The sequence below is a fragment of the Oncorhynchus clarkii genome, chromosome 12, assembly GCF_045791955.1.
Source record: "Oncorhynchus clarkii lewisi isolate Uvic-CL-2024 chromosome 12, UVic_Ocla_1.0, whole genome shotgun sequence".
Lineage (NCBI taxonomy): Eukaryota > Metazoa > Chordata > Actinopteri > Salmoniformes > Salmonidae > Oncorhynchus > Oncorhynchus clarkii.
Window position 1 is genome coordinate 72,935,470 of NC_092158.1, and position 16,190 is coordinate 72,951,659.

The 16,190-nt window shown below is 43.8% G+C and overlaps 1 protein-coding gene across 5 annotated transcripts in view; it reads right to left on the reverse strand.

Moving 5' to 3' along the window:
* Positions 1-2,603: 2,603 nt before the first annotated feature.
* Positions 2,604-16,190, reverse strand: part of LOC139421215 (axin-1-like) — a 41,023-nt gene continuing 27,436 nt past the window's right edge. For all 5 annotated transcript variants that reach the window (XM_071171883.1, XM_071171882.1, XM_071171887.1 and 2 more), the window contains 7 exons: positions 14,821-14,917; positions 11,236-11,373; positions 8,312-8,868; positions 8,013-8,171; positions 7,617-7,868; positions 5,582-5,731; positions 2,604-5,324 (listed from right to left, as the gene is read on the reverse strand). In XM_071171883.1, the coding sequence (XP_071027984.1) occupies positions 5,204-5,324; positions 5,582-5,731; positions 7,617-7,868; positions 8,013-8,171; positions 8,312-8,868; positions 11,236-11,373; positions 14,821-14,917 (1,474 nt within the window). In that variant the 3' untranslated portion in view covers positions 2,604-5,203. The remainder of the gene's footprint in view (positions 5,325-5,581; positions 5,732-7,616; positions 7,869-8,012; positions 8,172-8,311; positions 8,869-11,235; positions 11,374-14,820; positions 14,918-16,190) is intronic.

The window sequence follows — 16,190 nt, forward strand, 5'->3', positions numbered from 1 at the left end:
AAACTGAGTTTAAATGTGTTTGGCTAAGGTGTATGTAAACTTCCGACTTCAACTGTATAGTATATTTATATATCTCTTGGAGCTGTGGCGACTACTAATGAAGGCCTATTTATTTTTATTTGGTCTGGCTAGTTTTAGGCACTGCTGGAGAACACACTAATGATCTTACTTTTTCAATTAAGCTGCTTGCTTTTCTAAACGGAGCCCAACATTGTGTTCCAGAATTAATTACAAGTCAATATGAGCTGGGGCCCTGTTGGGTTGAAACAGCAGGGGCCTCATGGTACTGCTATTGGATTGGAAAGAAGTGAGCGAGAACACAATTAACCAACAGTGTGCTAGCAGCAGTGTTTTTAACCCTTGTCTGGGACTAGGACAAGCCACAAACTAGGGATTAGAAGACAAAGGAAGATATTTCTGAGCAGTAACAGTAGCTAATGTGCAGATATATACAGAGCTCTTTATAAGGAGATTGCTCAATGAATAATCGCCCACACGGCAGAGACTTGAAGAGTGTCATTGAAGGTTAATGGAGAACATCCTACAAATGTACTTATCAGTTTTGATCTTAGAATCTCTGTCATTTCTGAGAACACTTGTTTTAAATGTAACGTGGCTTCCGCTTTATACAAATGTCCAGTATTTCCACAAACCATCTTAACCTAATAACATTTATTCACATATACACCATCTTACAAATACTCAAATCTGACTCTTATCACAACATTTTCCCTCCGCAAGTCTACATCAAAGTGAATCAATCAAGTCTGTCATTCATTAAATGTAACCACTCACGTCTGACTTGTGTCTGTATATCCCGCTATTTCTGATGTAGCCAGTAATGGGCCAGGTTAACCTCTAAAAGTCGTTGGGGTACAAAGCTAACATATGCAATTGTTTTAAGATGGTCATACCATAGATCATTTAGCGATTTGATTTGGAACTTTAGGACCCCTTTAGGTATCCCCACCAAAAATGTATATACTACAGCCCATGGAAACACATTGAATGACACAATCAAAAATGTATATACTACAGCCCATGGAAACACATTGAATGACACAATCAAAAATATATATACTACAGCCCATGGAAACACATTGAATGACACAATCAAAAATGGCAAAAAAGACCCCAAAAAAATCAATAATAAGGAATAAGGCTTTGAAGTGTCTGTCCGATATCTAGGAGATACAGTGCCTTGCAAAAGTATTCGGCCCCCTTGAACTTTGCGACCTTTTGCCACATTTCAGGCTTCAAACATAAAGATATAAAACTGTATTTTTTTGTGAAGAATCAACAACAAGTGGCACACAATCATGAAGTGGAACGACATTTATTGGATATTTCAAACTTTTTTAACAAATCAAAAACTGAAAAATTGGGCGTGCAAAATTATCCAATAAATGTCGTTCCACTTCATGATTGTGTCCCACTTGTTGTTGATTCTTCACAAAAAAATACAGTTTTATATCTTTATGTTTGAAGCCTGAAATGTGGCAAAAGGTCGCAAAGTTCAAGGGGGCCGAATACTTTCGCAAGGCACTGTATAAAGAAAGCTTGGGATTATTTTTCTTCTCACATAATTAACCCCATATTTTTGGGGCACAAATCCACTTCCATACTTCCATTAATTTGTATAGGTTACCTTCAGACTAGTCCTGTGACACTTGTGGGGGGGGGGTCATAGTTTTGTAGGCCATTTCGGGATGTCCCATGTTCTGACAAATACAGCTGTAGCTCGACTACCTTCCACCGCAGATGCGGAAGGCAGACTACATGCGGAATCAGTGCATTGCGACCCATGCAAACTGTTCTCTCTAGTTTAATTTGACGGATTTTGATGGGGATTTTTTTATTATGTTACTTAGATTGACTCACGGGTGTGTCAATAGACTAGTAAGGATTTTTAACTGACAAGAGTGCACTGCAACAGCTTCCTTTGTAATTAGACCTGAAATACAAACTTGATTCAAACCCATGAACAAAACAACAAAGCTGTTCTAATACAATCCACAACAAGAGTCAATCAAGAGTTTGATTCTGATTCTCAAGATTAGATTCTGTAGCAATGTTCTAATTAATCACCTCAATCTGGAAGCCTAAACACCCACACTCTCCAAAGTTCACCACCAGAACCATTATCAAAAGACTTGTCTGTAACTGCTGTCATCTCAGCCACGTTGGAGAATCTACTCCTTACACTAGGAAATGTTTCTCTCACTCTGCTTGACATGGACTGCAATAGGTTACAGTACTAATTTAGGATATTTAGGTGTCATATTCTAGAGCCAATATTCTATAAGAGGTTCCCAGTAGTCAAGCAGCAGAACACTAAGTGCAGCTACCAGTATGGGTGAGAACCAGCCCACTTGAAGCAACGCTCACAATGTCAGCGGATCAAGACTGCCACCTTCAGTTGAAGCTGTGCCAGTCAAACCCTGCAGATTTTTTATTTATTGCTAAATCTACTTTGTGGGCGACACATTATAGTAAAGTACACTTTAATAGGACATTAAGTATTCCATAAAGTGTTCTTAGTTCATAGTTTAAATCAGTAATAAACAGTTAACACATTTGAATGACTACAGGTAATGGAGAAGTTCGGGTTTATTACATATATTTATTGTTGAAGTACCTTTAAATGATAACCGCACAACTCAGCACTAACAAACAGGTCCGGGGTATTGAATATCTCCTAAGTGAATTGCTGGTTGATGACATGTACAATTTTTACATATTTACATAGAACATTTTTATCCAAAGTGAGATGTGACATAGGAAACACTTCAACAGAACATGGTTTGTAAGACGCGAAATAAAAATATAAAGCAAGGCCCTGGTAACACTTGAGAATCACACAGCGGACGTCATGAGAGGATGGCAATAAAAGGCACTCTGTGATGGTTGTTATATACATTTCGATGACCATAAGTGGGGGGGAAGTTCACTTTGGGGCTTTCACAGTAAGAATCACTGCCCTCCATTGGAAATACATACAGACAGTGAACATCTAATAATCTAATGATAATCATAACAGAGAGCCAAATTCTACATTGTAGTGTGACAGATGATGGTCGAGTACCAATATTGTCAAAGATCATGGAGTAAATGCCTCTCGTTATGAAAACATAAAGTACGGTTATTCAAATCTTTAAACAGGAGCAATAGAGGGTTGTCCACTACGTATGTTAACTTCATACAGATTCTTTAAAAATATCCATCTAAATAAATACAAAAACAGCATCTCAGAAAAGGAGATCGTCCTCTTATATGTGGTGTTGATACAGAACAACACCCAGCAATACAGCACTCTGATGAAAAAGGTCCTTACCATCCTAATCACAACGGTTAGCACATTCCACCTTGCACTGACCCCCGGCACAACGCCCTGGAACAGGGCTCTCCAACCCTGTTCCTGGACACCTACTGTCCTGCAGGTTCCCTCCAACACTAATCTAGCGCAACTGATTGTAGTAATTAGCTGATTGATGAGCTGAATCAGGTTAGTTACAGCTGGGGTTGGAGTGGAAACCTACATGGAGGGTAGCTCTCCAGGAACAGGGTTGGAGAGCCCTGCCCTGGAAAATTGTACAAGAGAATTCCACTTCAACACAGGGATTTGGAGAATAATCAAAGAGTACCCATGTGAACGAGGGTAAATAAAGAAGAGAAAAGGGGATGACAAACATATCAACTTCTACTGTTCTCTTTGGTGTATTGTGACCCATCAAAAAAAGTAGATCACTTCATACTAAAGTTATTTCTAGAGACAATTTCTTCCAGGCACCAAATTTAGCTCTATAGAGCTACGAAAGGCTACAAGTCATTATTCAGCTGTATTTGTGATATATTAACTAGGTAAACATATATTAATGTCCTTTCGTTGTCCAGAGTGAAACCATGGGGTCAGGAGCCTTTCTGAATGCATGTGAACACACATTAGATGATCAATGCTCTACTGAGACAAACTTCCGCACACAGACCCACACAGACTCTTTCTCTACACAGACACCCGTGTATGAACCTTCAGGAGACTTTTACTATGGACTCTGGTCTTAAATGCCTAACAAAAGCTCTAGACTGTAAATAGAATCTGGATCTGAACTGTCAGTAGCATGTACACAACTGGTTGTGATTATCTCTGATCAAAGATGTTATTTTCTACACTGATCTGCTACAATTAAGACCTAACTGTAGCAAAATCTAAAAGTGACCGAACATAGTGGGGATCAATTTAAGTTGGCAGGTGTCTGCAGGTATGGGTATAATAATGTATTTAATGTGCATACACACACACACACGTACACTATGGGGAAGAGACCTCAGAGTACAGTACATTGTACACAGATCGAGCTACTGCTGGGGAATCCCTTCCTGAATGAAAAACACAAAACATGAGGGCAACCTCAAGAAGGCATTCCTTTTCATTTTGCGCCATTGACACTAATGCATAATACAGTGATAAGTGCAGCATGACAACTCAATGCCACTTAACTTTAGAGGACTGGCAAGGTTGAGTGTTCCTGTAAAAAGCACTTGGTAGAACATGGGGCTGTATAATAGTTCCAACAATACTTGAAAAACAGCCCTGTCAAAACACTTGGATCTCGTCGAATTGGAACAGCGCCACTGCTTTAATAGGATTAAAACGACGGCTTTTAAAAATATTTAAATAGATAATATAAAACTTTATCATGTTTTAAACAGACAATCTGTACACATCTGGTACGAACACAGAAAAATGACACGCTTGGTTACATTAGAAAGGATACCTTCTGATACGTCATATCAAAAATAATATGCTGCTTTAGTAAGCAGATTCATAGCATTTTTCTTCTTGTCAAATTGTACAATGCTACATTACATTACACTCAGAAAGACACTGAAGGAGAGAATGTCGGCTTTTTTTTTGTCCAATGCTTTCCTACTCTGTCTGCACAGTGCAGTGGCACTGAGCAGATATGAAAGCCTTGGAGTCATGAGTGTCTCCCACAGTGATCACTATGCACTCTTCTCATTCTCTCCTCCTTTCATCCATTCCCTCCTGTAGCGACTTACTCCGTACCTTTTCTTCCCCTGCCAATCCTCCCTCTAGTCAAACACTTTCTCTCTGTCTCTCTCAAGTGAACAGCTCATCCGTCGATCGCTCCATCGCAGGCCGACTTTGTGAACGTCTCCTTCCTCTCCACCTCCATGTCAATCAATCAATCTTTTCCACTTTCCCAATGATCTTCTCCTCAAAGATGGGCAGGACAGCATCATCTTCGCGTACCTCTTCGAACACCACCCCAAAGTCATTGCTTACCTTCTTGAAAAAATACCTAGAGTCGGTTGGATAGAGAACAGTTGGTTGTTAGTTCAAGTGCATTGAAAAAGCTTGATTTATTATGCACAAAATTTACATAAGATGAAAAATGGACTTTGGAATGTGGTTCATAATTTTCCACATTACCATAAACACAACAAAAACGTGATATTCAATTTCAAGGACTTCAGAGTTTAATAGTCTAAAATGTTACATAACATCATCCTGTAAATCTAGTTTCCTGTGCCTCACCAGGTAGAGTAGTGACCTCACCTGTAGCTTCCTTTCTTAGTCAGCAGCTCTTTGAACTGGCCCAGCATGACCATGCGACCTTTGACCGACGTCCTGTACGGGATTGGCTCCCCACAGAAGTAGTAGGCCACCGTAATGTTCTCACACGCGGGCTTCTTCGTCACTTTATGTCTGCAAACAAACAAGTAAGAGGTTCAATAAATGTGTCAAGTCAAGGCTTCCTTTCATCTTTCGAATGAGATGTTTCAAAGACCTCAGCAGAACTCCAAGCTCTGATCATTTGACAGAGTACGAGTGGGGGGGGGTCAATAATTCTGACATCGAGATATAATTTCCTCTCAGTCAGAATCTGATGTAAGAAAACAAGATTTCAAGTCACTCATACTCCCTCTTCACAACTTATAAATGTTTTGCAATGCAGACTGTTTAGGTGGTGAAGCGTAATCAACCAGGGGGCCGGGGACCCCTAGTGGGGCCCTTAGTTTGATTTCCAGAGGTCTGCCAAAAAGGAGACAACCAATAAATGCAAAATATGTTTGACAAACAAATTCAAAGAATCAGTTTCATGATTTGAATACTTCATGATCCACAATGTGACTTTACAGCATTGATTTCCTCTAAAATGCTATCAAATTGAGCACTCCTGGTACAGGTAATATTGCCCCAAGGACCTTGTCCAGGGAAAGTATTCATTTATCAATCAGAGTTCTTGGAGGTAATGTTGTTCCAGCAAGGAAATGCTGAGTTTAAATGGGATTGTGATGAAGACGTGTTATGCCTAAATGCGGGCCTGTTGTTGGGTTTGATGGTGTGGAGTGAGGTGGTGGAGGCCCAGTGATAGGATGGGGTGGTAGAGACCCAGGGGCTATGCCAGGATAGCCGGGCTTTCATCTGGTCCTCACTGCAGCTATCCTGTCCCCCTACATCACTAAACTGTCCATCGGAGGAAGAAGCCACGGGACATCAAACAGACTGCAGCTTCACACAGAGAACATCAAAAGCTCTGCGTTCTCGCCCCATGCAGCTTACAGTACACCTCTCCCTAGCTGCAGCCTCCTACTACCTCCCTCCCTGTTCCCCAGTTCTATCTTCCCCATCTCTCTCCACTTAATATCATTCTAATCCCTCTCATCCCCTCTGCTTACCAGTGTGAAGCTAGAGGTGTGATCATTCTCACTGCCATCCACCGTCTCACTAACTGCCATCCCACCGTCTCACTAAGAAATGGCTGAAGAGGTGAGACTGATTGTTCTAATCCCCACCCATACATAAGCAAATAATCAGATCAAATATGAATTTATAATTGACAAAACAAACTAAACTACACACAGATGTTATTGTACAGGAAACTACAACTAGATTATGGGGATACAAGTATTAACCACGACATATATGCCTCAATTAATCTCTATGCGGCGGCCTCTGTTTGGCTGTGCAACAGGGTCGGGCCTGCTGGTGATAGACGGCTGCTGTCATCAATGGGATGGGGGTTTGGGTGCTGCTGTGACCAATGGGATGGGGGTTTGGGTGCTGCTGTGACCAATGGGGTGGGTGTTAAGGGCTACTGGGGTATCACTTCCGTGTCAGTCGGCAGGCACCACGCCAAGCGGCGGGAACAGGGCGGGCCTAGCGCGCCCCCGCTGGAAGGGACCCAACAACCCTGGGAGTTAGACACGGACCAGCCACAGGGCCACACCAACCAGGATACACACCAGGGATCATGCACAGATGTGCAATGAAAATGTAAAACAAGGTTGATCAGTGCATCATGCTACTCAAAAGGGGGTTTGATCAATGAGAAAAGTGAAGTCATTCTTTAGAAGTCTGAGACCCTGTCATGCTTCAGCTCACCCAAACATTTGCTGTTTCAGCACAAACATTACTTTTCGATAACAACGTTACTCTTTTTTCCTGTATTACCAAAAGGATGAGTTTGGTGATTCAGTCACATGGCTGCCACAATCACTACAACAATGCAACGGTTGGCTAGACATGACCTGAAGAACCAGACTGTGACAGAAACATCTCCCTTCCTCCCCAGGTAACACCAACTCACCTCTGTTTGGTCTGTAAGGTCCCCGTCTTCTTCTTCTCCTCCTCCAGTCTCCTCCTAGCCTCCTCCAGCTGGGTGAGGGGATTGGGGGCCGGGTTGGGGGGCATGGTGGGGTCCTGGATGAAGGGGTGTGAGGGCTGCACATTGTTCCGCAGCTGGGCGCTGACCCACGGATGCACTGCCCCGGGACGCTCCACAGAGCTGGGCCGCGACACCTCGTGGCTCGACGGGGTCTTCTTGGACCCTGTGGTGCTCCTGGGAGACATCCTTGTCATTGTTTGACCCAAATGTACACATACCACCATAATACAGATCAGAGTTCATTCAAATGACTTGCATCTCTGTGGTTGTACGTTACCGATTCCCTACGCGGGAAAGACCCATAAAGCCGGAACTCACCCGTAGGGGCTCTTCTTGTTACGGACCGCCTCTCCCTCCATCATCCACTGGAGGATCTTCTGGTTCCTCTCCACATCCTCCGGAGGCACGGGCACCTCAAAGGTCCGCACCTCCTCAGCTTTCTTAAATGGCCGCTTCAATAGCGTGCTACCTTTGCTACTACGGAAATTGTATGATAAAAGGACAACAACGTTAAACGGCAAGTGTTAAATAAAATAAAATAAAAAAACAGAGACATGGAAGATCTAAAAACCTAATTCAAAAGAGACATGAAGAGGCTGTGGTGCTTCTGTGTGTACCTGTACCTCATAGGATCCATCGGGCTGGGGCCCATGCCGTCAGCATAGTTGCGAGACTTGGACCCATAGTTGTGCTGCTCCATCCCCCAGTGGAAGTTACCATTGACCCTCGTGGCTGCGTCAGCCTCCACCTGCTCTTTGGGCTTCCCTCCGCCTGGGTGGTGGATGTGGTGCACGTGTTTGTGGTGGTGTTGGTGGCTGGCAGCCTCCCCTTTGGGCCCCAGCCGAGCTGGGTGTTTGCCTGGGCCTGTGGGCAGTGGCATCCCAGGTCCGGGCACCTTGCCACCTGCAGGGAAGCCGTCGGGTGAGCGGGACTTGGGGGAGTGGCGGCCGGTGCCCGGGGACTGGCAGCCGGGGGTCTTCATGACTCGCTGGACGTGTTCGTCCAGGATGCTCTCGGGGTTCTCCTCGTGGGCGTCAGGCCGCAGCGCCAGGCCATTGTAGCCGATGTCAGAGTAGCGGGGGTTGTTGTAGTGCTGTGGGTGGGCACCAGGGGGCAGTCTGTGACTGGAGAACGAGGTGGATGTGGAGATGTCTGCATCCTCACCCTCTTCCTCCTTCCAGAAAGAAAAAGATGATTAAATATGCTGAAAATGGTTACTACCCAACTCAACAGCAATACCACAAGTTGACATATCAGAGATTATATCAGTATATAAATATATATAATATACAAATATATCCTACCCACATGTATGAGCTTCAGTGTCTGGTCATTTCCCAAGAAAATAAATGGAGCCCCAACTTACCACACTGCGAAAGAACAACTGCTAAGTCATTTCAAAAGGCTATTTGTTCCAATCAGTCACACCAGCAGATGGCACACTTCCACAAGACCATGTGTTAACACGTGCCGTGGCATTATCACGGCTCTGCTGCAGAGGGAATGTTCTTCCTCTGTGGTGCAAAGCTATTTCACTCTACATCACGCCTGCCAGCATAATCTTTACTACAATTAAATAGCTCTATGTATTTCAAGCTACAACACTTCTATGTTCTAGTTTCTAGACAAAGGCACGAACAGCCATAGTAACTAACAGTATGACACGTTCAGGCATAGTAACTAACTGTATGGCACGTTCAGGCATAGTAACTAACTGTATGGCACATTCAGCCATAGTAACTAACAGTACAGCCATAGTAACTAACAGTATGGCATGAACAGCCATAGTAACTAACAGTATGGCACGTACAGCCATAGTAACTAACAGTATGGCACGTACAGCCATAGTAACTAACAGTATGACACGTACAGCCATAGCAACTAACAGTATGACACGTACAACCATAGCAACTAACGTTATGGCACGTACAGCCATAGTAACTAACAGTATGACACGTACAGCCATAGCAACTAACGTTATGGCACGTACAGCCATAGTAACTAACAGTATGACACGTACAGCCATAGTAACTAACGTTATGGCACGTACAGCCATAGTAACTAACAGTATGACATGTAGCAGCAGTGCATACCATTGTGCCCTTATTTCACCAGGTCTGTCTCTGTAACTAACTGAATTGCTAAGGATGTGTTGACCCGGTCTTCCACTCCCCTAACTAAAACACATCAGCCCCCATTGGCTCCTCACCCTTCCCACACACCTTTGATGGCATTTCAACATGGGAATCATTGGCAAATAACAGTGGGAAATTTATGTGGTGGAGGCTTTGATGCTCACTCCAGGTAGAGGAATCCTGGGCGGGAGCTAAGGACTTTTTGATGAGGGTCTGACAGGCGCATGCAGATACTGGCCTGGCTCTCGGTCTCTGGCTCAGAGCAGCTATGCAGGCCATTGCTCTGCACTCTCAGTTACCCTGTTCGTGCCAAAATGAGGCCAGATCCAGACCTGCTGAGCCCATCCTGCTAAAAGGCATCTACTAATGAATGCGATGTACCAAGTCTCTCTCACTCACTCTCACCTCAGGGAAGAGGAACGTACTGCTGCTATTGAACATGTAAATTATACATTAGGTGGGCCAATATTCAGAGCTTTGAAAAGAAAAGCAAAAAACACCCATGAAGTTATTGATCTCTCAGTGGCACCAATGCATTGATCCTAAAGGTTCTGTATTATTTAGAGGCGAGATAAAGACAAATGGTTTAATCAGTCAACAGCACCATAATACCACAGGCTATCCTGCAATATTGACCCGTTCCTTTCAGACACTACTGAGGGAGTATGCCTAGACCGGATGTGACCTCTCCATCAATCAACATTGGATTGAGGCCACATTCAGTGAAATCAGGGTGTAAGTCTGTGGATGAAAACCAGGTAAGAGAGCAGAGGAGAGGAATTGGGGGGGGGGGGGGGGGGGGACTAGCTTATCTTTGATTAAGGTAAGAATATCAGTTAATTGAGTCACTATTTGTCACTCCCCCGTCTGCCACCAGCTCTTAATAAAGAGAAACCTATTGTTCCATGATGGCGGCTCCTCTTACGGAGGGGCCAAACGACATAAAATATCTGCCTTGAGACTTAAGACCTGGCTCTGTGTACCGAAAGAGATTCCATTTGCGGTGAGCGCAGGCATTTCTTCACGCTCCGACGGACTTCAAACAAAGTCCTTACAGTGCGCCAGGCTCACAAGTGGCTCAGGCTGTCTGCGAGTGTTCCATCTGATGCCAGAGACAAAGGGATCCAAGATACAGTGGGGATGGATCCCTGATAGGCCAGAGCTACACTTTTAGAAATGATTCACAATGGAATAATGTCTGTTTCCTTTTAATGAATCAACCCGGTCCTTTCAAACAGAGATATTACAGTGTACCTTCTGATAGACAGCCAGACAAACGGCGACCAGCTGTAGAGAACATAGTAAGAGGTTGTTAAGAGGATGATGGTATAGAGTGGTATAGCGCCCCACCAGGGAGGGGGATCACACCGACAAGCATGGTGGTACTTCTGTGGACAACAACGTACCAATCGGACTCTCTTCAGCCGCTCCTCCAGTTTCTCCTGGGCCTCCCTCTCCCTCAGCACTCCCTCCAGCCGGCTGATCAGATCCGCCGCAAACTTCTCCGGCTCCACGTGAATGTCCTTTGGTATCCGGTTTGTGCGCTAACAGAGGGGGAAACACACCATTTTCTAGTTCATTTCAAATTGTACCAGTAGTCCGTTCGCTGATAACAATGTTACCGTTTTCTCCTGAAAGGTAAAAACCTGTGGTCACTATGCTGTTCACTTCGGTTGATGGAACAAAAAGGGAGAAAATGAAACAGGAGGAAAGGCTTATCAAACACGTCGACAGTTTATCAGGGAAAAGCTAACAGGGGACCTGTAATGGAAATGAAGGTGCCAAAACAATAACCTCAAACCAAAGTCAAGAAGACTGTTGCTTAGTAGCTAATGTGGTACCTACAAGGTCTGATTTGACACGGTTTAAGGCTTTGAATAGGCTGATATAGGCTGCTCTGCATAATGTATGCTGTAAGGCGCAGGCATTCTTCTCAAAAAAATAAAGTTTCAACATAGGGTACTTCCAAAGTTAGAGAAAATGTATAAGATAGATAGTCAAATATCAGCCATAAAACAACTTTGTTGGTCAGTGACTTTATAATAGCCATAAAAAAAACAAAACACCGAAATCAATCTCCAGATCGACCCGTCGCAGCGTGACACCGTGCCCCACTTGCCTAGTTAAATAAAAGGTTAACAGCGTCTGAGCTACAGGCCACGTCTGGAAAAAGACAGTGAAAACTCGCTGGTACACCACAGACCAGAATTCATCTCTAAAAGGTGATTGTCCGTTCAAAATAATCCCTATCATTGCATGTTTACTTACAGGCAGCAAAGTGAAGTACATTTTCTATCAAAAGGAAGATGCTGGGAATATGCAGCTCTTAGCTGGTATTCCCAACACAACTCAAGCCTGTAAGGTGCATTGTTGTAGTAATCTAGCAGAGAGATTAAAGTACATTCTGGGGATAGCCTAAATATTGTAGAGGGCCGTTTTACTCAGGGCCCCACCAAAGCACACAAGATATGTCCACAAGCTGATTACAAAGCCGGAGACTTCTCCAGCTCTGACTGCTATTTTCTCTTTGAATTCGGTTTCAGTTGGATTCATATTACCCAACACAGACAAAGCTTTACACACAAACAGCCCAGAGTAGCTTTATGGCCGTTAGAAGACCTGGCTGTAGAAATTACTTCACTACTTTGGCTATTACCCTCTATTAGTGAAGAATGTACACGGAGTGAACCAAACATTAGGAACACCGTCCTAATATTGAGTTGCACCCCCTTTTGCCCTCAGAACAGCCTCAACTCATCAGGGCATGGACTACAAGGTGTCAAAGCGTTCCACAGGGATGCTGGCCCATGTTGACCACAATACTTCCCACAGTTGTGTCAAGTTGGCTGGATGTCCTTTGGGTGGAGGACCATTCTTGATACACAAAGGAAACTGTTGAGCATTAAAGACCCAGCAGGGTTAGAGTTCTTGACACAAACCGGTGCGGCTGGCACCTACTACCGTACCCTGTTCAAAGGCACTGTCTTGTCCAGTCACCCTCTGAAATGGCACACATACACGATCCACATAACCTATTGTCACCTTCATCTACAGTGATTGAAGTGGATTTAACAATGACATCAACAAGGGTTGATCACTTTTACCTGGAGTCACCTGGTCATTCTCTGTCATGGAAAGAGCAGGTGTTTCTAATGTTTTGAATACTCAGTGTATGTAGTGCATTCAGAAAGCATTCACACCCCTTGACTTTCTCCACATTTTGTTACGTTACAGGGTTATTCTAAAATGTAATACATGTTATTTTCATCATCAATCTACTCACAATACCCTATAATGACAAAGCAAAACAGGTTTAGATTTTTTGTTTAATTGATTAAAACAACATTTAAAAAACCTGAAATATGACATTTACATAAGTATTCAGACCCTTTACTCAGTACTTTGTTGAAGCACCTTTGGCAGTGATTACAGCCTTGAGTCTTCTTCGGTATGACGTTACAAGCTTGGCAAACCTGTATTTGGGGAGTTTCTCCCATTCTTCTCTGCAGATCCTCTCAAGCTCTGTCAGGTTGGATGGGGAGTGTCACTGCACAGCTATTTTCAGATTTCAGGTCTCTCCAGATGTTCAATCAGGTCCATTCTGGGCTCTGGCTGGGCCACTCAAGGACATTCAGAGACTTGTACCAAAGCCATTGTCTTGGCTGTGTGCTTAGGGTCGTTGTCCTGTTGGAAGGTGAACTTTCGCCCAAGTCTGAGGTCCTGAGCAGGTTTTCATCAAAGATCTCTCTGTACTTTGCTCCGTTCATCTTTCCCTTGATCCTGACTAGTCTCCCAGTCCCTGCCGCTGAAAAACGTCCCCACAGCATGATGCTGCCACCACCATGCTTCACCAGACGTGACACTTGGCATTCAGGCCACAGAGTTCAATCTTGGTTTCATCAGACCAAAGAATCTTGTTTCTCATTATCTGAGTGTCCTTTAGGTGCCTTTTGGCAAACTCCAAGCGGGCTGTCATATGCCTTATACTGAGGAGTGGTTCCGTCTGGCCATTCTACCATAAGGCCTGATTGGTGGAGTGCTGCAGACATGGTTGTCCCTTTGGAAGGTTCTCCCATCTCCACAGAGGAACTCTAGAGCTCTTTCAGAGTGACCATATGGTTCTTGGTCACCTCCCTGAGCTACATTTTGAGTCCCATAGCAAAGGGTCTGAATACTTACGTAAATAAAGTATTTCTGTTTTTGATTTTTAATACAGTTTCAAAAATGTCATTAGTTAGTAGATTGATGAGGATTATTTTTTATTTAATCCATTTTAGAATATGCCTGTAACGCAACAAAATGTGGGGGGGGGATCCAGGGGCCTGAATACTTTCCAAATGCACTGTATGTCTCTCCATTACCACTGCAGTATGTGTCTGGGACTAATCCATTAGACAAAAACAGAACAATCAAGGACAAGGCAGCCAGCGTTTCCATTTTTCTGCTATGCATAGAGTTAGTTTCTTTATTATTTTGTATTCTGTGTACCGAAAAACAGAAAATGAAAAAAATAATATATTCTACACAAAAACATAAATGCATCCTAATGTGAGGGAGAGAGTCTTATAAAGCAGGACTCTGGACTCCGAGGCCCAATTAGGATGGCAGTTCTCCTGTAGGGAGCTGCAGAGGCATGCAGGGAGGCGGGACTGCCACAGAGGAGAAACACTGCTGTCTGATGGGCTTCAACACAGACAGACAGCTGAGGGCTGGGGAGAGTACCAGGCACAGTTTAGAAAGCACAAACCTCAATATGAGCTATTCACATACCCTACACAGGCCCAGAGAGAGATGCAGTCAGGCATCTTACAAATGCAGGAAGGTGGAGAGATGGGAACATTTGAGAAAGACAGATGTTTCTAGAATACCAGATAACAGCCATGTCAGCAGTCTTTGATGAGCGAGTGGGGTTCTTGCAGGTGTGTGTGTATACTTGTTTGTGTACGGGGGTGTGTGTGTGTGTGTGTGCAGCTAAACCAAGGTTAACTTACAGGAATATGAGGTAGTGGCACACGCCCATTTGCTTTGGCACTTTCATGCATCTCTCGTCGATGCTGTTTACGATATTTGTATGGTGGAACTCCATCTCTGGAACAAAAACCAAAAGGACAATTTTACAAACATATTCAAAACGAGAAAACTCATATGTAAATGCAGCTTCAAAGTAACCTTTCTAAACAGTAGCTCAATCATCCTAAGAGAAGGACAACATTTTGGGAGTTCATGGTAAATTGAGCGGGTTGAGATTTCTGGATTTAGGTTTCGGTAAATACCAGAGTATCTAAACCCTGAGGGTTTCCTCTGTGGCCCTACACAGTAGTGAACAAGCAGAGAATGGTGCGGTCACTGACACCAACACTATGAATTGTTTTATCCCAAGTCTCAGTGGCCCTGCTGGGTTTGACTCGTCTGCGCCAGGAGCTGTGGAACAAACAGCTGATAATGGCCTCTAATCTATCCTGCTTCAGACACATGTTTTTGTCCTGCTGAGCAGCCTTTGATGTTTCTTTAAACATGCGTTCCCCTGTGCCATCTCTGAACTTACAGCACCGTTCCTGCCTTCTCTCTTCTCTGGCTTCCCTCTGCCAACACATCCTAGCTCGATTTACTCTAAAGGAAACATGCTGCTTCCCGCTAAGGCGGAAGAAAGAGGATTGCTGCGCTAAATAACAGCTTGTGTCCAACATGGGATCCTCCAAAGGTGCTGCGTATACATTTACCCATCCTGAAACAAACCGTTGTCAGGCAATGTGGGTATGTCATATAAGACGTGGGCTTATAACATTATATTTTTATTCATTGTGTACCGACTCATTTTACACAATTATGAGAGCCTGTCAAAATCTACTCAACCTTTCACCGCCAATTCTCCACCATTTCCTCAGAATTCCAGGAAACTTGATTTAAAGGGTAACAAGTCAATGCCTTCAGATGACATACTGTGGCCCTGTCATACCTCCCAGTTCATAGCTCTATAATTAGCATAAGTAATGACATTTAGCAGCTTTCACTCGTGTGGGTAATGAACAGATGGCTGTTCTCTGAGGAGAGGAGCAGAGAGAGATGTGTTGCTGCTCCCAGTGACAGACAGACAGGGGGAAATGGCACCAATCTGCATGCAGCAGGAGGTGCTACAGTCAGACTAGAGTCCTATTCATTTGGCACCAAACAGAAGAAAACATACTCAAAAAGAGGGACTACCTGAACTTGTTCAATTCTGTTTTCTGTGGCAAAACGTTTTGCTACTGTGTGCCCTAATGAATACAACCCAGGTAGAGCTCAGATACACTGGGCATGGATGAAATTGAAAATAACACCCTCACTATTTTCTATGCCCACACACTCACATGTCATGAAATGG